The 26,630-nt window shown below is 41.8% G+C and overlaps 4 protein-coding genes across 4 annotated transcripts; 3 read left to right on the plus strand and 1 right to left on the minus strand.

Annotated features, from left to right (window-relative positions):
- Positions 1 to 839: 839 nt before the first annotated feature.
- On the minus strand, positions 840 to 2,068 carry LOC122053153 (probable E3 ubiquitin-protein ligase XERICO). The gene is made up of 2 exons (XM_042615064.1): positions 1,912 to 2,068; positions 840 to 1,572 (listed from the first exon to the last, which is right to left on the minus strand). The coding sequence occupies exon 2, from the start codon at positions 1,484 to 1,486 to the stop codon at positions 1,019 to 1,021; it is 468 nt and encodes a 155-aa protein (XP_042470998.1). The 5' UTR covers positions 1,487 to 1,572; positions 1,912 to 2,068; the 3' UTR covers positions 840 to 1,018.
- An 837-nt stretch (positions 2,069 to 2,905) lies between these two features.
- On the plus strand, positions 2,906 to 4,343 carry LOC122054217 (ras-related protein RABB1c-like). Its single transcript, XM_042616027.1, has 5 exons — positions 2,906 to 3,087; positions 3,311 to 3,450; positions 3,524 to 3,811; positions 3,899 to 3,967; positions 4,042 to 4,343. Exons 1-5 carry the CDS (start codon positions 3,042 to 3,044, stop codon positions 4,132 to 4,134), a joined length of 636 nt encoding a protein of 211 aa, XP_042471961.1. The 5' UTR covers positions 2,906 to 3,041; the 3' UTR covers positions 4,135 to 4,343.
- A 1,001-nt stretch (positions 4,344 to 5,344) lies between these two features.
- LOC122050850 (enhancer of mRNA-decapping protein 4-like) lies at positions 5,345 to 12,743 on the plus strand. The gene is made up of 8 exons (XM_042611723.1): positions 5,345 to 6,259; positions 7,059 to 7,412; positions 9,660 to 10,007; positions 10,085 to 10,204; positions 11,314 to 11,484; positions 11,648 to 11,809; positions 11,940 to 12,089; positions 12,196 to 12,743. Exons 1-8 carry the CDS (start codon positions 5,480 to 5,482, stop codon positions 12,502 to 12,504), a joined length of 2,394 nt encoding a protein of 797 aa, XP_042467657.1. The 5' UTR covers positions 5,345 to 5,479; the 3' UTR covers positions 12,505 to 12,743.
- A 2,716-nt stretch (positions 12,744 to 15,459) lies between these two features.
- Positions 15,460 to 16,903, plus strand: LOC122050851 (probable indole-3-pyruvate monooxygenase YUCCA10). The gene is made up of 4 exons (XM_042611724.1): positions 15,460 to 16,080; positions 16,172 to 16,405; positions 16,500 to 16,625; positions 16,736 to 16,903. Exons 1-4 carry the CDS (start codon positions 15,460 to 15,462, stop codon positions 16,901 to 16,903), a joined length of 1,149 nt encoding a protein of 382 aa, XP_042467658.1.
- Positions 16,904 to 26,630: the final 9,727 nt, after the last annotated feature.

Consider the following 26,630-nt stretch of genomic DNA (forward strand, 5'->3'; position numbering starts at 1 on the left):
GTATTTTTAGGAGGTCTTTCTTTTGGTCGGAAGTTTTAGTCTCTCTTTCTTATGAATACTAACTTGCACTCGTCAAATTGACCATAGCATCACTTGAGAAAAGAAATAAAGTGCAAATAAAATCGTAGTAGCCAGACAGATTGGAGTAGTAATCACCAAATTCTCCTCATTTGATCAAATTCGACGCCAATCTTGTAAGATCATCTGGATCAAATTCTCCTCTTTTAAGATCAAATTTATTAGCATCGAAGATACTTTCCAATTGCAAGTGCAGAAGCATTTTCCGTGAAGAGGAAACGGATGCTAATTCTTATTAGATGCTTTAATCAACTGATTCCCTACTCAAGTCTGAAGGATTGGGTGTGACCCGCAAGTGCAGAAAACTGATTCCACAGCAGAGTTATTCTATAAAAATATACAAGGAAATCAATGCACCCGATGACTCGTTTGTTTTTTTTGTTTTTTTTTTTTTTTTTTTTTTTTTTTGGCTTAAAGCACTTTATAGCTTGCTTTAGTTTGTTGCTTTCTTGGAAGACCATATCCATATGCAACATGCGTGATGACAAAGGTAATGCAAGCATGCAACTCATACCGAAAACAAAGTCAGAAGTCAATTGTTGGACGGAAGAAAAATGAAAATGTGAATCCAAACGCAACGAAATGATTCACTCAGTTTCATTAATGAAATGAATTCACTTTATGCTTGATCCATCCAACTACTTTAGCAGCTTTGGTCGTTCAATCTACAGATTTGCACGGTACGTGCGATGTTTAATTCGTTCACGTAATCCGCTCAATCCATCGGAGGCAATCTTGGAATTAGAAGCAGAAGAAGAGCATGAGTGAAAACAAATTTAGATTAATAGCGACTGTACAGAACAGTATACCATGTCTACAAGAAGCCGAGAACAAAAACTAGTATTCACCGCACCAACACAACAGTGTTGTGAAGGAGGGTAGCTGCATACATAGAAACGCACCTGCATCGTCCATGGAGACCGGCGTCATGTCCTTCGATCTAAAACCACGGCCAAGAAGAAGTCGAGATGAAGCAGGCAACGCCCGGTTCCTCGCCAGGGAGGACGGGAGTCCGGCAGAGGGGACAAGTGGCGTGCTGGTAGTCGAGCCACTTTTCTAAGCAGGTTTTGTGGAAGAAATGGCCGCAGAGGAGACGGTTCACCACTGAGTCCGGCTCGAACCGGGCGAGGCAGACGCGGCAGTCGGCGGTCCGCTCCCGCCTCCGCCCCAGGGTGGAGCCGAACCGAACCGGCTTGCACCAGGTGCGGAACCGCTCCGTCAGGCTGTGCGGCTCCTGAGCCTGTTCCCCAGCGGCGTGATCCGAAGGCAGTGGAGGCGCCGCGCGTAGTCGGAAGAGGTGGGTCAGGGAGCCGAGAAGCTGCTTCAGGATGGAGATGGTGAGGGCGGTGTTGACAAGCACCAGAGTGAGCACGCTATCGGATGGGGTCGGCAGGCTCGAAAGGCCCATCGCCGTCGGACTCCGGAATTTGACGGTCGCGATTTGCACCCAGAAAGCTTTTGGATCGCCGGAATAGAAATCGCCGGGAGTCCAATCTGGAGACAAATTGAAAGGGAGCAAGCGTGCATTAGGTACTATCTCAAAGAAACTTCAGATCTCGGAGGGGAAAAACCCCTAATTAGGATTATACCGATAGATCGATCGAAAAAAGTTGCAGAAAAATTGTAAACCGTTCATCTACTAAAATTCCACACACAAAACAGGTAGATTCAAAGCAATCAAACTCCTCAAACAAGAAAGAAGATAAGATCGACCACCAAGAAATCATCCAACAAAGAACAACCTTTTAGACAATCTACCCCCCGCCAAGATTCCAGATTGGTCGAAGAGAAAGCACGAAAGCTACAAAAAAGGTACAGATCGGAGTAACTCACTGTGATGGACTAGCGATTTCTTCTTCTTCTTCTTCTTCTTCTTCTTCTTTTTCTACTCTTCGGAAACACTCGTCGAGACGCAAGCTAAGAAAGGGGAGCAGCTAAAGAGCCCAGAGCCAGTGGTCTGCTTTATAGATGAATTGGCCGGTAAGGTTACCGCTCCCATCTTCTCTGTAAGCTTCTCCAACTTTGCTGCTGAACCATCGGGCACTTTTTAAACTCACCTCCGGTAAGTCGCACTCGTCTGCCAAGAGATAATGTTAAAACAATTCATTCCGACCCGCAGCTCCTCCAAACCCGCCCAACCACCTTCTCCTCTTTCTCCACGGGCCCCACTTCAACATCCAATCACAGAGGCGAGTGAACATGTCGGTCGACTAGGAAAGCATTTCTTTACCGAAACGATACCTAGTACTTAACAACTAGAACTTGATATCCTCGCTCTCAACGACCAAATCCAGTTAATCAGACCTTAATACGTAATTAACCAAAAACCAAACCCAAATTAAGATGAAAACAAAAAAATTAAAATAAATCAAAAGTAGGTTAGCTTTCTGCCTCCAATCATGCATGCAGTTGCTAATCACATGGCGAGAAGGCATCTTTGCATGTGCTTTCCCTGCACTGACTAAATATTAAATATCAAAAAATCTCGAACAGCATAGGCGATATTTGGCAGCACGATGGAAATCGACAGGGAAGACACATGTCACGATGCCTTCTGTGAGGATGCATGCTCTTTATACGTGGCGTCACGCAGAAAGAACAACGAGCCGTGCCTTCATCAGTGAGGCGACACATATGACTTCGCACTGGAAGTTTCACGTTTGAGCTCCACGTTGCACCCTCCGATGCTGGAGATCATCTGTTTTTGGCCTATTCCAGTCGATCTAATGAATGAGAATTGCTGTCACCGCTAGCCAATCTCCGCTCGGATCATTAAGAAAGGCAAAAAAAAAAGTTCTTTTTAATTTTTGGCCTATTTTTAAGCTTTTCGTCGCTTTGCATTTTATTATACTAGTTGGTTTTTTAGGAGACCGTCTGTTTGGTCTGTGGAGAGGGAACCAGAGGTTAGGGTTTCAATCTGCGGCGGGGCGGGGTTGCGCGGCTTTGAGATCCCATTAATCGCCATGTCCTACGCCTTCCTCTTCAAGTACATCGTCATCGGCGACACAGGTATTTAATTAATTTGCGATTCTTTACATCTTAATTATTCGAAGAATTGAAATTCTCCCAAATGGGCTTGTTTTTATTGATTAGTTGTTCTTCCCTTTTCCCTTCAGCAATTATTCAATAGCTCCCCGATCGATCATGTTTATGCCTTAGTTGTTCTCATGAGAATGAAATTGAGTGAATCTCTGTATATAATTGATCATGTTTGTTTTTGTGTCGACGATAGGAGTGGGGAAATCATGTCTTCTTCTGCAATTCACAGACAAGCGTTTCCAACCTGTGCATGACTTAACAATCGGGGTTGAATTCGGAGCGAGGATGATAAACATAGACAAGAAGCCCATAAAGCTGCAAATTTGGGACACAGTGAGTTTGACATTATAGCTAGTTGTCGTCGATCGAGATTTGATATGAAAAACCAAAACCTTGCAAATTGTAGGCTGGGCAAGAATCATTCAGATCGATCACCAGATCCTATTACAGAGGTGCTGCCGGTGCATTGCTTGTGTACGACATCACTAGGAGGGAGACGTTCAACCATCTCGCGAGTTGGCTGGAAGATGCGAGGCAGCATGCCAATGCCAAGATGACGATCATGCTCATAGGCAACAAGTCAGACCTGGCTCACAGAAGAGCTGTCAGCGCCGAGGAGGGCGAACAATTCGCCAAGGACCATGGATTGATATTCATGGAAGCTTCGGCCAAAACTGCACAGAACGTCGAGGAGGTGAAATGAAATAATGCCATGTTGTTTTTTATCTTCTTGTCTGGCTCAATTACGTTTACTAGCTAGTAAAGTGTCCATCGCATGCAGGCATTCATCGACACTGCAACAAACATCTACAAGAAGATTCAGGACGGAGTATTTGATGTATCAAATGAAGTATGTTTCAAGAATCTTGTGCTACAAAGATCAACTACTTTTGTTTTTATGATTGATGGCATGGTTTTTGGCAGTCTTATGGAATCAAAATTGGTTATGGAGGAAATACAGGGCCATCAGATGGAAGAGATGGACCCTCTTCTCAAGGTGCTCCTTGTTGCAGCTAAAGGTCCTGCGGCGGGATCAAGATTCTGATGAGCTTCTAATTTATCTCTTATCTTTCGTATGACTAATTGTACATCGATCTTTCTTTCTTTCTGGAGACTAGTTGGAATTGTTCATGATTCAATTGATTTCTAAATAATTCTTTCAGTTGGCTTAATGGTTGTAGAAGGTGACCTTATTCAAAGTGGTAGAACTTGCTTTATTAAATATTTAATGAGACTCTCTTTGTTGTTGATGTATTATTATTGAAATAATATTTCTCATGTATAATAATGTTCGTATTGGTATGCCTTTATATTTTAATAAGTGTTATACGTTGTCATATCATTATTTTCACTCAGAATTATCCTAAACTTTTTGAAAAAATTAAAATTCACTTATTATAGTTTTAATAAAAGTACCACTTTACCCCTTAAGATTTTGATTGTTATACTAGTTGTGGATGTGAAATGGTGAAATTATAGCCCTAGGTAATGATGCATTAGAGCATCTACATCAGTTATTTTATATAAAGATTTTATTCTAAATTTTGGATATGATAATTAAAAAAATTTTATATCAGTTACCCTATCTATTTTTTAAATTTAGATTTTATGGATAGTGATTTTCTAAATTTAGGAAATGAAAATTTTATTCTAAATATATAATAATATTTCTTTTCAATCTCTTTCTTTTTACTCATTTTTTTTCCTTCCATTCATTTTATAAATATAATAATAAAAAATAAAAAAAAGAATAAAATAATAAAAAATTGAAGATAATGAAAATTTTAGAATAGTTAATGTAGTGTGTAGTGAAAAATGATTATCTAAATTTAATATAGTGAGTTATTTATCCTAAATTTTAAATATAGTAATAGGAATATTAATATGGATGCTCTAACTATGCAGCAGTAGGGCGCATTTTAAGTTTTTTTTAGATATATTTGGATTTCATTAAATTAAGAGATAAAATTTTTTAAGTAAAAATATTAAATTAATGGATCATTAAGTTTTTGCCGATTTATTTTGATGGCTTGTGAGTCTTTATTTTGATAATCGATAAAAAAAAAAAAAAATTAATAGAACCGGCCGGGTCATTTCTATATCTCACGTCATTTAAAAAAAAATGGTGAGTTATAATTGTGAAGTTATAAATGAAAAAGAGAGAAAATAGTGGGGCAAAGTGAAATTTGCTCTATAAAATAGAACCGTTCGTTTACTTGTTGACCCCACTCGTGTCTCGTCCCCCCGTCTTGGACGTTTCCGCTTTCGCTGAGATCTTGATTAACCTACGCCGCTCGCCACTGCGGCGCACGATAGACTAAACCCTTCTCTTCCTCGAAGTTTCTACCCTACGCCATCGACGATGGCGTCCCCCGGCGGGGGCCCCAACACCTCTGCAATCTACGACACGCAGGCCCTGCTCAAGCCCCCCAGCCCTAGTCCCGGTGCCATTCCCCGGCAGCCATTCCCTCCTACCTCTGCGTACCCGTCTCCGCTACCGCCGTCGACATTTCCGACTCCAACGCATCCAGGCGCTTTCTCATACCCCATGGCTACTCCGCCTTTCCACCACCATCCTTTCCTCCATTACCCCCAGGAGTCCCTCCACCGCCTCCCAGTCATCTACCCGCCTGTGCATCCCCACCTTCCGAACCCCAATCCCAGCACTAACCCCAGTACTACCTCCAATACAAATCCCGGTGCTCGCCTTATGGCCCTCCTGAACCCTCCTGCAAGCCCCCAACTTGAACCCGCCGTCTCGATGCCGCCTCCCTCTTCTACTCCTTCGGATTTCCTGATGCCTTCCACGGTTGGCGTGCTTCATCCTATGCCGTCAGCACCACATGCGGCACTGGCCCAGCCAGCGCCAACGAGGTTGCCGAGCAACAAATTGCCTAGGGGTCGGCTTCTCAGCACAGGGGCACATGCTGTCTATGATGTGGATTCACGTCTGCCGGGAGAGAACCAACCGCCTCAGCTCGAGGTGACGCCGATCACCAAGTATATATCTGACCCAGGGCTTGTTTTGGGCCGGCAAATTGCCGTCAGCAGGACCTACATATGCTATGGGCTTAAGCTTGGTGCTGTTCGGGTGCTAAATATCAACACAGCTCTGAGATCTTTGCTAAAGGGGCATTCTCAGGTTCGATCGTAAGAAACTTTCAACTAGACTTAGTAATTCTTCAACCCTTGATCAGTCAAAAAATTTCATCCTGTTGAGGTGTGAAGTCATTTTGACTTAGTTTATATGCTTGTTTGATTTACGACGATATCATTATAACAAGGATGTTGTAGTATATAGTTAATTCATGCAGATAAAATTAGTTCTTGAAATTCTAAGTCTGTTGGCAGTTTGAATGTGGATTCTACTAATATCATGGGACCTTTATTAAAGATTTAGGATTGTTAGATAATTTATTTTTGGATGCTAACTGGATTTTGTTTTTGCACAAGTTTTAATTGAAAGCTTATACTTTGTTTCTCATCCATAGTTTATGACCTGGACATGTTTTTTCACCTTGACATCTGAAACTTTTTGCTAAAACAATTAAATATCTGCTCTGATCTTCATGTTGGCAGATGGAACATATTTTAAGTATAAAGGCTTTTATTTGATGTGATTTTAGCTGCTCAATCATTTATATGTTTATTATTTAACATAATGTTGGAAACTTTTCTGATGCATATCAAAGAACTTCAATTGAAACTTTTATTTTGTATGTTGAGCATACTACCCAAAGAAATTAATTTGTGTAATCTGATTTTGTTTGCAGTTCAGTTGAGAATACCATTGTGGAGTTGTCTCTGATTTATATTGGTAAACTAGTTTCTACAGATTTTTATCGGTTAATAGTGTCTCCAGGTAAGCAAGTTATGGAGTGCTAAGATCTGGGAGACCTCATAGTTTATTCCTTATTCCACTTTAGTGGTAAATTAATGAGGTTTCTATAATAGTAACTTCCTTTGAAGAAGAAAGTCACTCAGGTGATGACATTGCTATGGTTGAGTCAAAGAGAACCTTATTAGCTACCGCTGAGGAAGATGGACGAGATAGCACAATAAATGCAACAGAAGATATAACTGAACCTTCTGTTGTTACTGTATCTCAATCTCTCTCGGTTGTCAAAGGAAAGAAACAAAAAGGAAAACAACATCAAACATCCAGTCCTTCATCACCTTCCTCTACCCTTCTGCACTCCACCTATTCTTTGAATGAATCAGCACTCAGTGAGAATGCCCCTTTAGTTGATCCTGCTTCCACAGATATTCTTGCAATGCAGGAAATGCTGAGCCAGGTATAATATCATTTAACTTAAAGTTGAAATCACTAATTGAAATGGTTGGGCTCGCTCGCTACATACTTCTGTAGAGACTTTAAAAGGGGACTGAGTTTCTAGTGCCCATAAGGGCAATGATTTGTGTTTGCTTTCACTTTTGTTGGTGTGATTCACATTGTTCGTTTTGTTCACCTTCAGATTGGATCAATCTGAGATCAATTTGTGGTAGTATCCAGACTTGATCAAGTTTCTAAGGGTTGGTTTGATATCTTGAGGCGGCATACAATGTCTTGGGCATGTTCCTTCCCCTCTTATTATATGAAGACTAGCTGATTGGTCAATGGTTTCCTATTAGGATATAGACTCGTGTGATTTTTTTTTTATATTTTCAGGGGTGAATTAATCACAAACTTCATTTCCTTGTATGAAAACTAGTGCATGAAATGGCTGACACTTGAGTACTCCCTTTGCTAGTGAAATTCAATACTTTGATAAAACATTCACCTATATGTGGTGCACAACCAATGGGGTATTCTTTGCTTTCTTTTTCTAGCTGCTCTCCCTTTCATATCAGTATTTACATCTGTTGCCATCAATTGTTGAACTAGCAGTATGGTCTTTGGATATCATGTTTTATTCTTATGGTCATAATTTGTAAATCTGCACAACTCCACTTTGGATTGAGATTAACAAATTTAGATTAAAATTTATTATAATTAAAAAGTGGTATTGAAGATGAAGGAGGAGGGAAATGGTGCATCAAAGCTTTATCATCACGATTACAAAGAGATGGTAGAAGGCATAATGGGATAATGTACAAAAGGTTAAGAAAATTTTTAGGTTTGAGGATTATATAAAGGAAGTAGGTGTTCTGAATTCAATATTGTTAGTTGATCATCTAGTGGAGACGAGGGTTTTATGGCATACGCAAATAGGGATGCAACGGGGCGGGTTTAAACCTGGCCCCGTGTTAAACCTACCCCGTTCGGGGCGGGTTTAAATCCGGTCAAACGGGTTACGGGGGCGGGTTTAAACCTATTGACCGAGTTTAAAAGCAGGTTCAGGGCGGGTTACGGGTTTCAATGAATCCGTTCCGAACCCACCCCGTATAATAATAATAATAATAATAATAATATCCCGCCTTGAACACGCCTAGTTTTGAACGGGTTCGGAGTAGGGCGGGTTGAAAAAGTAGGGAGGGTGGGTTCGGGTTCGGGTTCATTTTTTTTTAGTGGGGGCGGGTTCTGGGATTGGCCAAATCTGGCCCGAACCCGCCGTTGCCATCCCTAAATGCAAATGGAATGGTCCAGATGTAAATTTCTCTGAGGTCCTTAGTGGCGGAGTTCAAACAATTGACAATGTTTCTAATTATCTCGTCTAGTATTCCTCCTTGTCTCACCAATAAAACTTGAGACGTTTATCTATCACCCAATACAAGTGGTACAACTAAGTTTCAGGTGGCATGTCAAGACAACTATACTCACTCATGTCAATCCCAACAACAATGCTTCTAATCCTCTTGTTCTTCTTTGGCATGCTCCCTTTAGATAGTCCAACCCCAACGAAGTGGAAGTAAATTAAAAATATTCAAGAAATAATCCTATGTCTAAAATGACTCAGCCAAAGTAGGGATGAATCTCTTCTTCTAAACAAGATAATTACTAAATAAAAAAATTACCTTAGCTAACTATTTTCCTAAATAAAAGAATCTAAAAAAATAAAGCTTTTTTTTCAATCTAAAACTTAAAAAAATAATTTCTCAATTTGTATATTCTCCTTCACTAAGGGGAAATGAGTTGTTAGCATCATCAATTAGTAATACTTCAGAAAGGAATAATATAAACACAGATTGTAACTTGTCCTTCAAGGAGCAAACTATCTTCATTATCTTCTTCTTTGACATTTCTTCCAATTGATAAATTATTTTTCTTGTTAGAGGAATTGAGTGTTGATTTTGTTTTCTTCCTTTTTTTATCACCCAAATTCTCATAAATAAGAGATGACAAGATTGATTACTAGTGGCAAAAGATATTGTAGAGATGATAATACTAAGGATTTGGTATCAAATGGAAGAAGCATGTCCTATTATAAGGTTGCCATGCAAAGATGGAGTCTCCCACACAGTAAGGTAGCAAATCTTCTAATTTGAAAAATGAAGCAATATAAATCAGAGTGACGCTTTTGGGCTATAATGTCTGTTTCTATTCTTCACTTCTTGCTTTAAATTTTAGTTGGGTTAACATCTTAGGTTTTGGTTCTTTACAGGTAGTGAATATGCAGAAGGAACTGCAAAAGCAGATGAGTGTAATTGTGGCTGCTCCTGTAGCGAAGGAAGGAAAACGAATGGAGACTTCCTTGAGCCGAAATATAGAGAAGATGATCAAAGCTAATGGAGATGCTTTATGGGCCCGTGTTCAAGAAGAAAATGCAAAATATGAGAAGTTTGACAAGGAACGTATGCAACAAATCACCAATCTAATTGCTAACAATGTGAATAAGGACTTGCCAACCATTTTAGAGAGGGCAGTGAAGAAAGAACTTTCTGCAATAGGATCCACTGTGGCTCGTTCAGTTGCACCTGCTATTTCTTCAGCTATAGCAGAGTCATTTCAGGTTATCTTCTGATTATTGCTTTTATTTGGGCTAAAACTTGGTCATTTATCTTACTTTCCATGTTCCGTTGTTCTTAGAGGGGAGTTGGCGATAAAGCAGTAACTCAGTTGGAGAAGTCAGTCAGTTCTAAACTTGAAGCTACTGTTGCAAGACAAATCCAAGTGCAGTTTCAAAACTCTGGGAAGCAGATTCTTCAGGTATGCATTGTTTCAAAAAAAATGATGTGTGTGTATGCATCTGACTATTGAATTATGGCAAAAACTGTATGATGAATTAATCAAACAACATTATTGTTTTATATAGTCTATAAGCTTAGTTTGAGCTATGCTATTCTTGTTTGAAATGAATTTGGTGGTCCTCTATATTGCTATTCAGCAGCACAATTGTGAAACTTATCTACAATTTGACCAGACATATTGGTTGCTTCTTGGGCTTGGAAACTTATCACAATGGTAGCACAGTGGAAGCAGATTCCTTTGGATTAGGATTCATTAACATGCAGGCAGAATGCTGATATTGATAAAAAGGGCAGCTCAATGCCCAAAACTCCCGCCAATGTGGATCTCGGGGAAAGGTCTATTATACACAACCTTACCTTGCATTGCAAGAGGTTATTTCCATGACTCGAACGTGTCATACTTGATAGTTGGAATGATTGACTTTGTTTATTTAGTTTTATCTCTTCGTAAAATGTGTTCCCTCATTAATATGAATGTTTCATATGTATGATTAGGAACACAATGCATCTAGTGCCTCACTTGTGAAATAGTGGTAAATGCTACATTTCGTCTATAACACATTTGGTCCGTTTAAAAATAGCAGCTAGGATTTTCTCCATGATTTCAGACACATGAAGAGAGGCTTGTATTGAAGGAATCATAATGCTTCCGTGTCTGCGGTGGAGTGTAGGTATATAAGTAACAAATCAATTTGAGGCCAATATTAGTTGTGTTAAATGCAAAATTGCCGTCTTGATATTTTACTGGCCATCTTGTTTAGACTGGATGACTGATATTTATAGTCCACAGACCCCCCTTCTATTTGAGGTGTACTGTAGGTATCTTATGATCTTATCCAACTAGCCTATTGTTAGAAACACTCCTTGTGCTAGTTTAACTTTATAACAAACAAATACACCGGAATCCTACATCTCTTTTATTTTGACTTGGGATATTGGCAGTTCCAAATATGAAGCTTGTTATTATATGTTGTTTCGCTGTTTGATATAGATGTTTGTTGATCCCATACTTCCAATTAGAAAATGCAGTAATCCAGTCTAAAACTTCTTTCTATATGAAACATGCAGGATTCTCTTAGATCCTGTTTGGAATCATCTGTGGTTCCTGCATTTGAGCAATCTTGTAAAGCAATGTTTGAGCAAGTTGACAATGCATTCCAGAAAGGAATGAATGAACACGCTGCTGCTGCTCATCAACAACTTGAGGCAGCAAATACACCTTTAGCAGTTACTTTAAGGGTATGTATCTCTATATCATAATCATCATTATCCTTGTTGCTGTTGCTCCTGCTACTACGCCTGTGCTGTCTACGATCTTGGTATCTTTTGCTTGGCTTATAATCTCTTTAAACTGCAAGGTGAATCCTTTTATTTGCAATGAATTTTTTGTTTGTTTGTGCAGGAAGCAATCAGCTCTGCATCTTCAATCACCCAAAGTCTCACTACTGAGTTAATTGATGGCCAACGAAAAATTTTGGCTCTTATAGCAGCAGGAAACACAAAGGTTCTAAACCCTCTGGTTTCCCAACAAGCTAACGGCCCTACAGCTAGCCCTCCTGAGATGGTAAAACTTCCATTCAGGATTCCTGTAGCATGCATGACTGGTGGACGGACCCTGTCTTTTATTTGTTTTAGTTGGATAACTTGATTTCCTTGTTAGTATGCAATTCAGTGACGCTTCATTCTATTTACAGCAGGCCTCCCTGTCTCTCCTGCAGGTTGGGGCACATCTAGATCCGACAAAAGAACTCTCGAGATTAATTTCTGAGCGTAAATATGAGGAAGCATTCACACTGGCGCTTCAAAGAAGCGATGTGTCGATAGTGTCTTGGCTATGTGCACAGGTACTGGTCTAATTCCTGTGGAACCTAATTTAGTGGCTCGACATTGATATTTTCATGTAAACCTTTAAGCTAAATTTTCTATCCCAATCCTAACATGATATTGCAGGTGGATTTGCATGCTATTTGTTCCACAGTGCCACTTCCCCTAAGTCAAGGTGTTCTTCTGGCACTTCTGCAGCAAATGGCCTGTGATATCGGCAATGAGACATCCAGAAAAGTTGGCTGGATGACTGATGTTGCTGTAGTAATCAACCCGGCTGACCAAATGATTGCGTTACACGTCCGACCTATCTTTGAGCAAGTGTACAGTTTGTCGGGTCGCCAAAGAGCCCTTCCAACGACTACTGCCCCTGAGTCAGCCATCATCCGCCTATTGATGCATGTTATAAATTCTGTACTCACATCCTGCAAGTGATTTATTTGGAGGGTTTATGCTCATGTACAGAAGGAATTGAAGATAGAAAAGAAGTTATGTAGATTATAGAGGATGCAGGTTGGTTCCTGGTCTCCCTTTTCTTTCTTCGACTTCTTTCTAGGTTTTGAATGAACAATTGTAAGCTAGAGAGACACAATTCGGTCATGCATTATGGATTTTTAATTTAAAGATTTTGGTATATTAGTAAGCAAAATGACATTAATTAACTCTTCAGCAAATTTTGACTACAGTAATGCATTAGTTTTACTGAATCAGTAAATCATTATGCATGCTAAAGATGATTTAGCTATCAACTATTCTCGTTGATGGTTCAGATATAATTTACGTGTCACATTTATTGGATTTGATTTGTTATGTGCGTTTATTAGGCCCTATTTGTTCGTATCATCTGTTTCCTTGTATTTTTCTAAGCCATCTATTATTTTAGTTCTTCAACCTTCTCCAAGTTATGATGTTGATATATTACACATTGTCCCTTACCCACATTACCGCAACAAAAGAGAAAAATGTTTTGTTGATATATAAAATGTTGATGCAGCGGGGTCGGTAAGAGTGGAGTGAATTGTCTACAAAATAAAAGTATACCCTTCTCGATTCTTTCAACTCAAATAGTGTAATTTAATAAAGTAAACTAACAGAAATAAAGAAAAAGACTTAGCAATTTACTTGGTTACAATCAAGAAGGTTGTTAATCCAAGACAGTAGAAAAAAGTTCTAAAAGATCTCTTTCTCTGAAGGCGAATAAATCTTTTACACACTAAAAGTTTAGAACTATTACTAGAAATGAATACAGAGTTGATTGCTTGATTGATATTCATTTCCTAGTTCCAGGGACCTTTATTATGCTTCTGGAAAGTCTATCTCGAGAGTCCAAGGCGCCTCCAACAGGGGTTCAAGGCGCCTCCAATAGTTTGATCAGATAAAACTTTATCCGAATCCAAACGACAACTTTGGCGGGGTTTGAGGCGCCTCAAACAGTCTTGGAGGCACCTTAGACTGGTTTGAGGTGCCTCCAAGCTGTCTGAGGCGCCTCAGACAGTGCAGGCTGCGGAGGTGCCTTCAGCACTTCATTGAAAGCGCCTCCAGCTAGCTTTCCAGTTCCTTTTGGCTTTCGATGCTCCAATAGCTTGGGTGATTGTGGCCAATCGGAATAGGGCTCACCCGAACCCAATTCCCGACCTATTCCTCGAGCAGGCTTCCGTCCCGGCTTCTCATCCCTCGAACGTCGTGCACGTTCTTCTCGTCCACAGGTGTATTCTTCTGTAGCTCTCTCGTCCTTCGGACGCACCGAACCCGTTGGCTCCCTTCCCATGTTATCTTTCTCGCTAGCTGTGTCTTCTGCTCGGCTTCCTGCGCTCCTAAGTTCCTGCACACTTAGACACAGGGATGAGATAACTAACAGGACCTAATCTAATTTGGTTGATCACATCAAAATACTCACAGGGTCCAACATAAAATATGACACAATCATTTCTCCAATGAATCATCTTAGTTAGCACTATGTCAATTTATTTCTCATTAATTAGGAATTTATGGATGAACTCGATTAGTCTGTCGTTTACCTTTCCTTTGTGAGATGATCAACCAGTGTCATTCCCTTCTAAGATCGACAAAACTCTATGGCCCCATGGACGTAGGAATTTCAATATAGAGTACGACGATAAAAGGAACATGGAGTAGATTTCTCGTCGCACGCATAACTTCTATCATAGGCGACAAAAGTCGTTTATCCTTTTTAAACCGACTAAAAGTTCTTTAACCATCGTTAGATCGAAAGGATTTGATGCATCTTCTCTACCACTACTATATTTTTCAACTACTCAAGTGGTTGTATGATGAATACAAAGTGAATTATTCTTTAGCTTTTCACTAAATAATATCACGTGTTATCCTATAATAAATTTTAGATTCCTGATCGTCCGCTTTCAGCTAGGGGCGTTGATGTAATAATTTCATATTTTTTAATAATAAATTTTAGAGTCTCTTGTGTGATAAGAGAACCTCCAAGAGATAAGGATCGATTATCTCCCGTATTAGTTAGTCTTAATTAGACGCCTGATTGCATTGTAGGTATAAATATTTTTAAAATAATTTTCTTGTACGGATTGATAATGATTTCATTGTAGGTATATTTTTTAAAAATAATTTCCTTGTACGGATTGCAGTATAATTACAAGCAATTTCCACTCAGCATCAAATATTATCCAACTCAGACATTCTAAAATTTTCCTAATTCTTCTAATTAAAGTTTGCTCACGCAAATAACAATTATTATGAAAAAGTTTCAGATAAAATCGCCGTTTCTTTTCACTAACTTATATTATATAAATATAAATATGGAAAATATTGAAGTGACTACTATACAGAAGTAAAACATAATGTCATTACTTACCAAAGAAAATATACTTTCAAGTCAGATAAATACAAATAAAATTAATATTAATATTGAAAAATTTAGGGAAATATTTCCTTTTGAAATTATAAAATAAATTAGTGAATTATCATTATTTTTTAATGTAAAAAACAGAATATCATAATCCCTTCAATTGCAACATTCCAAAAACTAAAATTCCTACAGAATTCCAACTCAGCCCCCTATGCAAAGGTCTCGATAGGATTTCCAGTGCGGACTCCTTTATCCACCGTCAGGCCCTGCAAAGTGGAAAATCTGAACCGTTGAAATGAGTCGCTGATTGGTCAGTTACGTTCTCTACATTCTATGCGTTCGGCAAGTCCGCCTAGTCGGGAAAGGAGTAACCTCCGGCGCCACGTGTGCGAGCTTGCCATTTTGGTACGGAAATCCCCTTCGAAACGGGCCGGCAGACGCTCAACGTTCTCTATTTAAGGACTCGCCGGTGGCCCCCGTCACGTCGCACCACAACCACCAGCGCCGCCGCCAGTCATAATCGAGCACTACCAGGCCGCGCGCGCGCAATGACGGGGGAGACGAGGACGGAGGTGGTGATCGTGGGCGGGGGCCCCGCCGGGCTTGCCACGTCGGCGTGCCTCAACGTGCTGTCGGTCCCCAACGTGGTCCTGGAGCGCGAGGCCTGCACCGCCTCGCTGTGGAAGCTGCGGGCCTACGACCGCCTCAAGCTCCACCTGGCCAAGCGCTTCTGCGAGCTCCCGCACATGCCCTTCCCTGCGGGCACCCCCACCTTCGTCCCGCGCAAGCAGTTCCTGGACTACCTCACCGAATACGAGCGCCGCTTCGCCCTCGCCCCCGTCTGCTCCACCCTCGTCGAGCGCGCCGCCTACTCCGACTCCGCCGCCGAGTGGCGCGTCACCGCCCGCGACGTCATCACCGGGGAGCTCAGGCTCTACCGGAGCCGGTTCCTGGTGGTGGCCACCGGGGAGAACAGCCAGGGGTTCATCCCCAGCGTTCCCGGGCTGAAGAGCTTCCCGGGGGACGTCCTGCACTCGACCTCGTTCAAGTCCGGCAGAGACTACGCCGGGAAGAGAGTGCTGGTGGTCGGAAGCGGGAACTCCGGCATGGAGATCGCCTACGACCTGTGCAACCACGGCGCCGAGACTTCCATCGTCATCCGCGCCCCAGTAAATAATTAATTAAATCAATAATATTTGTTTTCACATTAATTTTTTTTTTTCCATGATCGTTCGATCGTCTTATCTTCCTCCCGTGCAGGTTCATCTGTTTAACAAGGAGCTGATATATCTGGGCATGACCTTGCTCAAGTACCTCCCCGTCGCCGTGGTGGACGCCGTGGTGCTGCTCATCGCCACGTTTAAGTACGGCGACATGTCGAAGCACGGCATTGTGAGGCCCGCCAAGGGGCCCTTCAGGAACAAGATCGACACCGGCAGGTCCGCCATCATCGACGTCGGAACCGTCGGCAAGATCAAGTCAGGAGAGATTAAGGCATGCACGTCTTCAATTACTTTAATTCCATGCACATACGTAACGTCTATATATAACTATAACTATATGCGTACGTGCATGTGATTATGTGAAGGTGGTCAAGGGAGAGATCAAAAGCATCAAGGGCAACGAGCTCGAGTTCACAAATGGTGAAACCAAATATTATGATCATATCGTCTTCGCCACGGGGTTTCGAAGCACGGCTAAGAATTGGCTCAGGGTTTGTATATAGATAGATAGCGACTTACAATTAAAGGATGTTGAACTTCTGAGTCGTCAAGTACTTTCCAATTTACTGGTATGATTAACAATGTGAATGGGTGATTATAGGATGATGATAGTTTGATGGATGCGAATGGAATGCCTAACGAGAAGGCGCCGAACCATTGGAAGGCAAAGAAGGGACTCTACTGCGCCGGCTTCGCCCAATCAGGCTTGGCAGGAGTGGCCATGGATGCTCAGAACGTCGCCAACGATATCAAGAAACATTATGCATAATTAAGATCGATGGATCGATGAATCGGAAAGTCATCCATAAAACATATACAAAATAATATATGAGCATTATTCTAATAAGTAATTTAATTACAACACTAGCAATAAGGACGGACGGAGCTAACGGGTTGTTTTTGATTTAATTTAATTTAATTTTTTTAATTTTGTTATTTCGTTTGAGACTTTGAGTGATTACCAAAGCAGTCGCTGCATGGACGAGTGTGTCCATCGCTTGTGCAAGAACTTTTAAATTGTATCTTTAATTTTGCCTTCAAAATATATCATGAGAATTTATATATACATATATATTGCTCGTGTCGGGAATTTGGAAAGATGGAATTATCGGAATGATGTGTCTAGAATGTTGACCGTTTTTCATGATCCGGATGGTAAGTTATCTTTTGTGTTAACTAAGTCGTCCGATGTCCTCTGATCAACACTACCTGTAGTTAACGACCGGGTCACCCCGATCTCTGGTACCTCCGATGCTCAAGACGGGTCCCACGAATATATAAACAGCTGAATAATGATAGAACAACTAAATAAATACAAGACGAGTACGATGACGTACCCTGACCTTCGGGGAGGCGCCCTCGGATAGATCGATGAGCCAGTCGTGCCACTGAATGGATCGTTACGACCATGAATAATAAATAAATGTCCCCCCCCAATGAGTAGCTGACTCTGGTGGCTCGGAGTAGAACGCGATATGGGTCCGCAAGATGGCATACGACATAACTACAGCACTAGCTCGCAAAGGGCTCAAAAGTCGAACCCTCTACCGACTCACAGGCAAGAATACAATAGTGGCATGAAAGACGAACATCCTATCGACTCGCAAGCCGACTCAGATAAATAGTATGAAGTATAAAGACTCGGGCGGTGACTGCCCTGAGGGTGACGACGGCATGTGATGGCTACCGGATCCTGCGGCGACGTTGGAAAGGGGAAGACGATATGGCAGCTGGGCAAAAAGGGGGTGCCAGTGCCTGCCGGTGTTGGCAGTCATCGTTGAATGACGAGGGCAGCAAAGGGTCTCATTGGGAGTGGCGTCGGCAGCTGAAGGCGGCATCCACAGCCGCGATAGGCGGCAACCATAACCGCTGGAGGTGGCGCCGGCGGCGGGAGGCGCCGGCGACCGCCGGAGGCAGTTTCGGAGATCGCCGGAGCTGGCGGTGGCGCCACTAAAGGCGGAGGCGATGCTAGGCGCTGCTCCTCGACGATGTCTGCATGGAGAAGAAAAAAAGGGGGAGGAAGGGGCAGCGACGCCCTCCTCATGAGTCTGAGTGGCGTCCACGGCGTGAAGCGGTGGCGGTGCAGCTTGGAGATGACCGCGCCGAGAAGGCAGGAGGAGAGGAGACGGAGTCGCGGCGGCGAGAATGCTCCGTTCGCGGCGGCGGAGAAATCGCCAAGAAAGGGAGGGTGAGAGGTAGCGGCGACGGAGAAGGGCTCAGGCGGCACCGACCGGTTCGATGAACGGTGGAGGCCAAGCAAGTGACCTCCCTCCTCCCGTGCTTGGCGGCGGAAGAAAGCACGAACTGCCTCCCCCTCTCCTACTGTGAACAGTGCTTCTCTTTAAAATTTCTAAACCCTCAAAAATGAAATGACCAAAATACCCTTTTCTCCTTCCCCTAATCATTCATAAGCCCTTAGGCTGCATCCGCATGATATAATATATATAGTCCTTAATTTGGTATTTTGGAGGAATAATTGTGTAATTTGGGATCAATTCACTCGAATTAAATATTCTTACCATAGATGATTCCAATCGAATTGCTATTTTAAGCGTTGTAAGATATTCCTTCATTCCTCCGTACTTTTACATAATTTAGTTCTCTTGATATACAAAGTCAAATTAAGGATCAATATAATTAATGGACCTAATAAATTATTGGATGGAGCGAAATGTTAAAGCTAAGTGGGTCAACGAATATTGTATCAGATCATATTACATCTCAGACGATGGATTTAATTCTATACAAATTTTCCAAGGTCGTTTGTATAAGTCAGAAAGTATTTATGATGAGTGGTTCAGAAGTTTAATATTTTATGATTGCGTGTTTTATTTAGAAAAAAAATCCCTAAGAATTAGCTGGAGCTAAATGTTAAAGCTAAGTGGTACAAAGGAGGTAAAAAAAATATTGTATTAGATAACATTAAATCTCGGACGATGGATTTGGTTCTATGGAAATTTTTCACGATCGTTTGGGAAAATTGGAAAGTATTCATAGCGAGTAGCTCAAAAGTTCAATATCACATGATTACGTGTTTTATTTGGAGAAAAAATCCCTACAAATAAGTCGTGTCTAAGAATTGAACCGCGAATAGCTGAGTGATAACTTGACGCCCTTATACTACACTGTAGCCCCGGAGGCATCAAAGGATGCTAGTAGAGATGGGCAAATATTCAGACCAAACAAACTAATCTAGTAAAAGACATGGCAAAGTCAATAGAGTTATGTTGTTCAAAAAGAGGTCATGGAGATCAACATGGGCAATGGACAGATTTGACCCTAGTTGTCTGTTCTTAGGATCAACCCTTAACATTAATCGTCCAAGATTGTTACGATTCACAGTTTGAAACTTCCAATTTACAATTTACCATGGTTCAACATTATTATATTAAAAAAAATAAAATGGATAAAAAAACTACTTGCACTTATTTAAATTATCTACGTATATCCTTTAAAAAAGATTAAATCATAATCATTCATAAAAAAAAAAAATATCAAATAATATAAATAGTTAAAAGAAAAAAAAAACTTCCCCGATTCATCTTAATGTAAGAACCATCAATTTAGCATTGAGAATTGTTTTACACCTTTACACCGCACTTAAGAGAAATATCATTCTAGTATCAAAGAAAGTTAATAATTAGTTATTAAATAATTAACTATTATATATGAATATTAATTTGTTGTAATCCAATTGATAGGTATCCTTGGTCCTCAACTAGGATATCTAGGTTGATCCTGTCCGAATACTGAATCAACGGACGTTGGGCACGGGGCGCTCTCCGACTGCTGACGTGGATCTTCGACTGGTGGCGCGATACTCCGGCGGACCTGCACAGAAGTCGGGTCGGGAAGGGGTTCCCGGCGGCGACCCTCCGACACTCAAGTCAGGTAAGCAGGTGGTGGAAAAAGTAGCTCCAAAGGTCTTGAACGCGTACCTCCGGCGAAGTATGAGGCTCTTTATATAGAGCGGTGAAAGAGCTCCTGCACATTCACCGAGGCGCCTACGTGTCTGCAGCTCATACCTCGGTATGTGTTTGTCAGAAAACTTACCTGACGCCATACTGCTACAGTTCAAGCACGTCTTCGATGGGACAGGAGAACACCTAGCTGTCAGACTAGGAGTATGGCCTAGCCCTAGGGCTTGACAGCTGTCATAAGATATTCTTGTCTTTCTCTACCTGCCACAGGCCGGTGGGTTCGTCCAGCAGGCTGGACGGGGAGTGCTGTCCGGACGGCCCTCATCTTACGCACCGGCCGGACGGCACTTCCGACCTGCCGTTGGTATCGATACGCTGGGGAGATTTCGGTAGGGTGCTAGGCCAGGACTGTTAGCGCTATGTACTTTATATCTTCGGCCAAGCACGACTTCCGCTCGGCCCCCTGCTACTGTTCCATTGAGCGTCGGAACTACGACTTCAGTGGGAGCCCTATTGCCTCGGCTATTCACCGGTCGGTCTGCTTGGGCCGGTCGGGAGGTCGGCCCCTCCCTCTCCGGTCGGTCAATTGGCCTTTTGACTCCAACTTGGCATTGACCCCTCAGAATGAGGACCCCCTGTTCTATCCGCCGGATCACTTAAATCTGGGCAAACAATCATACTTTTTTAACAAATTTTTATTAAATAAATAAATCAACTAAATTTTGATTAATTCAGCCATTCAAGTCGGGCGGATTACGGTTCAGAGATGGTTACAATTAGACCCATTAACTAGGTATGGGTCTAGTTAATGGATGGTTCCATAAATTTGGCAATTGAAGTCGGGCCGATTACGGTTCAGGCCTAGTAATCGGGTAACGAGTCCTGTTCAAACTTGGCTATGCGTCAGGCCTAGTGATGGATAAAGACAAATCTAAGATACGACTGTCCTACTTATTTTATAACTTACAACTAATTTTTTTTTAAAAGTAAATCTTACTGTTTAATTAAAAAATCTAGAATCTTTAATAACCAATTCTCAATTGATTTATTAAAATCTAAAATTAAATTACATTAATATTCTTTTTTATTTTCTCATCAAAAATAATTTTAAAACTTATTAGTAATTTCAACTTTTTATCTTTCTCAAATCACGACATATAACTTAATTCTACTATCTATATCACTTATTCTTACCACCTCAATATAATCCTCTTCAGTTCTTTATCATTCTCTCCTCTCCCTCTCCCTCTCCCTCTCCAATTTTTGCTATAACTTTCCTATTCTTATCCTTTTTATATTACAACACATGAATTCAACTATTTCGACTCTTTTACATATCGATACAGCCGTATCAATCCATCTTAGGGGTGTAAATGAGTCAAGCCGCTTGCGAGCAACTCGGTCAAAGCTCTACTCGAGCTCAGAGTTGATCGAGGTCGAGCCGAGCTCGAGCCGAGGTTGAGCCGAGGTCGAGCCAAGGTCGAGTCGAGGTTGAGTCAAGGTCGAGCCGAGGTTGAGTCGAGGTCGAGCCAAGCTCGAGGCTCATTTAATATTCGAGCCGAGCTTGAGCCCATTTAATACTGGCTTGATGGCTCGTCGAGCCTGCTCGAGCCAAGCTAATTTAATATTTAAAATAATTTCTACTTTAAAACTAAATAATAAGTTGAGAAGGTGTTTGTGGTAAGAGTGTTTTATTAGGTAAACAGAGGTTAAATGTTCAAATCTCAGCTTGTGTAGCTTAAATAGCCAAGCTTGAGCTCAGATTCAAAAAATTGCGCAAGACGAGCCTCTTTAGTTATTGATCTTGTTCGAAAGTAAAAAAGATGAAAAACTGGGGAGGTGGCGCTCCCGCTGATTGCCTGTAGACTCCGTTCTGACCTATAACACAGATGATGTCAGTGTTGAGCTAAGGAAGGGGTCCCGGCGTTGGCCCTCTGACGCTCAAGTCAGTCACCGACGATGAAGTATAAGGAGGAGAAACAAGAAGACTGTAGCACAAACAGTGAATATCGCATATCTCCGCCGATGCTTGGACCCCCACCCTTTATATAGAACTCCTGTAACGCGCATGCACACTCCCCAAGGTGAGCACGTTTCTCGAAGTTTCCCTGAAAATACTTCTCAGTAAAGTGTCATTGACACAATACCTTAACAGACCGAACATATCTATGAAGTAACAGTAGAAGCTTCCATCGTACGATCTTCTAGTTGTCCATGCCCCGTGTCGACGACACTAACTCCCAAAGGGATGTTGATGGATACCAGAGAAAGTATGCTGCTAGGCCGAGCGGGCTAGCTGCTCGGCCAAAACTTCGTTGTTCCTGTATCTCGTCCTCTCGGCCGGAACCCGACCATGCTTATGCCACATCCGCTTGGCCGTATTTTACTATGTTTGTGTTGCGTCCTGATGCCACGCCGAGCGGGGTAGCCGCTCGGCAGAAGTTTCATTCTGCCGATGCCAAGTCCTGTTGCCTCGCCGAGTGGGGTAGTTGCTCGGCAGAAATTTCGCTCTACCAATGCTAAGTCCTGCTGTCTTGCCGAGCGGGGAAGTCGCTCGGCTCGGCTTCCACACATCGTCTCCTCTAAGCGTCGGTCGTTTGACTCCTCCCCGTGTCGAAGGTGGCGGCGGATCAGGACCTTCTCCCTCCGGTCAGGGCATGGTCGTCCGACCAGCCGATGATATCCAAACGTTGACCGTCTTGACTTTGACCTCCACCGTGGCAGCTATCTTCCGCGGGGTAGGGCCCCTCCTCATCATTGCATCACATGCCTCCCTTTTAAGTCTAGTCGAAGAAGACTGCAAGTTCGACTGACTGGACAAAATTGTTTGTGAAGTTTTTCACCCGATCGACTTCAATACTTCTTGGCCTCTGATCGAACTAACGTGACCCCACGGTTGGCTATGTGACCACTCTTTGCTGAAAAGCCTATTGAGGATTGTAGATCAACCATAGTTTTGCCCCCCTTAAGCCGATAGGCACAACGAGCATTCACACTTGGCAATCTTTTCTTGGGCTTCTCTGGGTGAGCGCGATCCTGACTTACGTCACCCAGATTTTCGAAAAATCGTGCAAATCTCTTCGCATTAAGGCTGAGTGCGCCCCCATGCCATTTAATTGTCCTCATTAAATGTCAGCCCGTGGCGATGCACCACATGTCATGCCCGCTGCAGCGACACGCCTGACGTGACAGGATATCGATGTGACATTTAGAGATTTAAATTCAACGGTCACATCTATGTCTCGATTTCTGCGACTTAGATCGGACGGCTCCAGTCGGCGGTCCTCGGGGTTTATAAGCATCGCCTGCCTACGTCTTCTGCACTCTACGTCGTCGTCTTCGTCTACGAGCCTCTCGTCGTCGTCATCCTTGCCGCGCTTTGCTCCATCACCCTTTCTCCGACAATCTCTACGATCTCTCGTAAGCCCTCATCTTCCTTTGATTGAAGTTGTTCGTTGCTTGTAGTCCTTTTTCCCGAGTCGGCTTTCTTCCCTGTTTTCTGTTGAACTTTAGTTTCGATGGCAAGCTCTTCACAGCCGCCTGTCGGCGTCCTCGGGCTCTGGTATGCCTCTACTGAGTCCTGGTTTGATGCCGGTGACGCTGAGAGTTTGACAGTCGTGTTTGAATTTCCTCCCGGCTACAAAGTTGTCCTCTCTTCTCCTTCCGATCGTCCAAATTCTCTGTCGTCCGACTGCATTTGTTTCTTTAGGGATCAGTTTACCGTCGGTATGTGGTTTCCTATTCACCCCTTCTTTCCCGTCGTACGTAAGTACTTTCGTATCTCTTTTCATCAACTAGTACCAAACTCCTTTCGGCTGCTGTGCAGGGTAGTGATCCTGTTTCGCCTGCACGACATTTCTCTAACTCCCCGGATTTTTCATTAATTTTATTATCTGAAATTGTCTGAGCCGGGAACTTTTCTTTTCCAAGCCTGAGTGAGCTTAGTTTTCTTCGACAAAATATCGACCTCCAACAAGCATTGGAGGGAATATTTCTTTTCTATAGGCCTTCCCGAGCGGCCGAACTTCCCGACACACTGGCAGCTCGAAGTGGCGGCCCAACCTCACTTGAAACAGTATAAGAGTTGATCGGACTACCTCAACGCAGCTTCCATGTTAGTCGGTCAGAAGTATAACATCTATAAGTTGCTGCTGGAGGGTGTCTTGTATATCTTCAGCCTGAGTCCGATCCGCACCCGGCTTCCGTTCAGCTTAGGTATGCGACTTTTGTACTCCTTCCTTTGATTTTAATTGATTTTTCTTCCTCTTTTACAGACGAACTCATTCTACGCACGTGTTTGTCCGGCAAGGTTAAGATTCAAAGCGGTTACGATTCAGACCCGTTACCTAGGTATAGGTCTGGTTAATCGATGGTGCTGTAAATTTGACCATTGAAGTGAGGCCTCTTATGGTTCAGGCCCAGTAATCGAGTAACGGGTCCGGTTCAGACCTTGCTCGGGGTTAGGTCTAGTGACGAATAGAGACATATTTAAGATATGATTGTCCTAGTTATTTTATAACCTACAATTAATTTTTTTTTGGAAAGTAAATCTTAATATTTAATTAAGAATCTAGACCTTTTAATAATCAACTCTCAATTGATTTAGTAAAATCCAAAATTAAATTATGTTAATATTCTTTTTTATTTTCACATCGAAAATAATTTCAAGACTTATTAGTAATTTCAACTTTTTCTCTTTCTTAAATCATAGACGCATAACCTAATTCTACTATCTGTATCACTTCTTCTTACCGCCTCAATCCTCATTAGTTCTTTATCATTCTCTACTCCCCTCTCCTTCTCTAATTTTTGCTACAACTGTCTCATTCTTATCCTTTTATATTACAACACATCAATCCATCTGTTTCGACTCTTTTGCATATCGATACAGCCACATCAATCTATCTATATCTCATTGATCTTCGGAAAAAATCATAGTTGCATCTATCTATCTCTGTATTTCATTGGTTATCTCATAGGTTCTTCGAGTGATATAAGATATCTTGCTACATAACTTGAGATATGATTAATAACATATTTTTTACTTTATTTTTTGGATTTAGATTTTTATAAAATAAATCATATTAGCTATTCCTGTCCGAAATCGATGAAGGCGGTGAGCTAGGGGGGCGTGGCTCTGCTGCTGACTCAGTGAAGACTCTACGCTGTCCTGCAACACAAGAAGTGTTAGTGTCGGGTCTGGGAAGGGGTCCCTGGCGTTAGTCCTCCGACGCTTAAGTCAGTTATCGATTTTGAAGAAAAAAGTAGTCGGGAATTGTAGTAAATAGCATCGCATACCTCTGTCTGTAGATGAGATCCCTTTTATAGTGTCACTGTTGCGTTATGCACGTATGTCAAAGCGTTACCACATTTCTCAAAGCTTTTCTGAGAAATAACAGGCCATAAAGTGCCATTGACACCTCTCTTTAAATGAGCCCGCAAATCTATATGACTTGACAGGCTGGAAGCTTCTAAAGGGCGACTTACCGACGAGATATTCTCTGTCCTTTCCGACACAAACTTCCAAAAGAGTACGATATAATCGGTATCTGGGTTCCGCTATATGCCGACCGGCCACCACTCGGGTGGGAGCTTGCCAGCTTGGCCCTCTAGAATGTAGTTACCAACTTGTTCTTCACTCGTTATATTGTTAGAGAGGTGCACTGTGTTTGATCCGCTAGGATGGTGGGCCGGATAAATTAGTACTTAGCTCCAAATCCCATCTGTGAGCAGTGAAGGACGATCGTTCGAATGGTTTGACCGGCCCTTCACGTCAGACCGGCGCTGTGAGGCATGCTCAGCCAACCTTGCCTAGTCAACAATTCTAGGATCGTCCGACCCTACGTCTTTGATCGTTTGACTTTGACCTCCATGTCAACTGGTCCTCCCGGCTTTGACCCGCTTTTTGGGGGATCTATTTTTATCACCGTATCACTAACATTGAATAATGTTGTTTAATTACGTGACAATAAATATTTATTAATTTACGTGTTTGCATGCATTATATTATATATGTAATGTGTGTGCGCGATGACTAGTATATATAAAAAAACCAAAGGATCACAAAATTATTAATCTCTAGATGTCTATACTCTATACATCAATACAAACGACTACAGTTCAAGATATATATGAAGAGAAAACATATCAAACAAGTAATTACCACTTGACTAAGAGCTTTGTATACTACCAAAGCATCGATTCATAACTTAGTTGCTTGCTCACGGTAAGCTAAGGACGACAGACAATATGCCATATGAACCGAACAAGAATGCCCCCTATGCCATCGATTTGAAGAATTAGCGAAGAATTTCGTATACCTTAAGAATTAATTGAACGAAGCTCAATTATCAAAAACATTTATTCAATAGCTGAATCAACAAAGAAGTTCGTCTACCTCTAGAATTAATGGGACGAAACTCAATTATCAAAATAATAATAATAATAATAATAATAATAAACTATATGGTAAAGCATGGGCGATCCTACATCTAAATGATGATAGTTAACCTACTATAAGGGAGACATAATTTCTTAATTAACCAAAGAGCATATATCTAATCTATCACTTGCATC

The sequence above is a fragment of the Zingiber officinale genome, chromosome 3A (assembly GCF_018446385.1).
Source record: "Zingiber officinale cultivar Zhangliang chromosome 3A, Zo_v1.1, whole genome shotgun sequence".
NCBI classification, from domain to species: domain Eukaryota; kingdom Viridiplantae; phylum Streptophyta; class Magnoliopsida; order Zingiberales; family Zingiberaceae; genus Zingiber; species Zingiber officinale.

Bases quoted from the DNA above. Each gene is read 5' to 3' on its own strand.
- LOC122050851 (XM_042611724.1), top strand. From the start codon at position 15,460: ATGACGGGGGAGACGAGGACGGAGGTGGTGATCGTGGGCGGGGGCCCC. The intron at 16,406-16,499 runs GCATGCACGTCT...GATTATGTGAAG, and splicing joins TCAAGTCAGGAGAGATTAAG to GTGGTCAAGGGAGAGATCAA. The intron at 16,626-16,735 runs GTTTGTATATAG...GGGTGATTATAG, and splicing joins CGGCTAAGAATTGGCTCAGG to GATGATGATAGTTTGATGGA.
- LOC122050850 (XM_042611723.1), top strand. From the start codon at position 5,480: ATGGCGTCCCCCGGCGGGGGCCCCAACACCTCTGCAATCTACGACACG. The intron at 7,413-9,659 runs GTATAATATCAT...GGTTCTTTACAG, and splicing joins TGCAGGAAATGCTGAGCCAG to GTAGTGAATATGCAGAAGGA. The intron at 10,205-11,313 runs GTATGCATTGTT...TGAAACATGCAG, and splicing joins CTGGGAAGCAGATTCTTCAG to GATTCTCTTAGATCCTGTTT.
- LOC122054217 (XM_042616027.1), top strand. From the start codon at position 3,042: ATGTCCTACGCCTTCCTCTTCAAGTACATCGTCATCGGCGACACAG. The intron at 3,088-3,310 runs GTATTTAATTAA...TGTCGACGATAG, and splicing joins CATCGTCATCGGCGACACAG to GAGTGGGGAAATCATGTCTT. The intron at 3,968-4,041 runs GTATGTTTCAAG...GGTTTTTGGCAG, and splicing joins TATTTGATGTATCAAATGAA to TCTTATGGAATCAAAATTGG.
- LOC122053153 (XM_042615064.1), bottom strand. From the start codon at position 1,486: ATGGGCCTTTCGAGCCTGCCGACCCCATCCGATAGCGTGCTCACTCTG.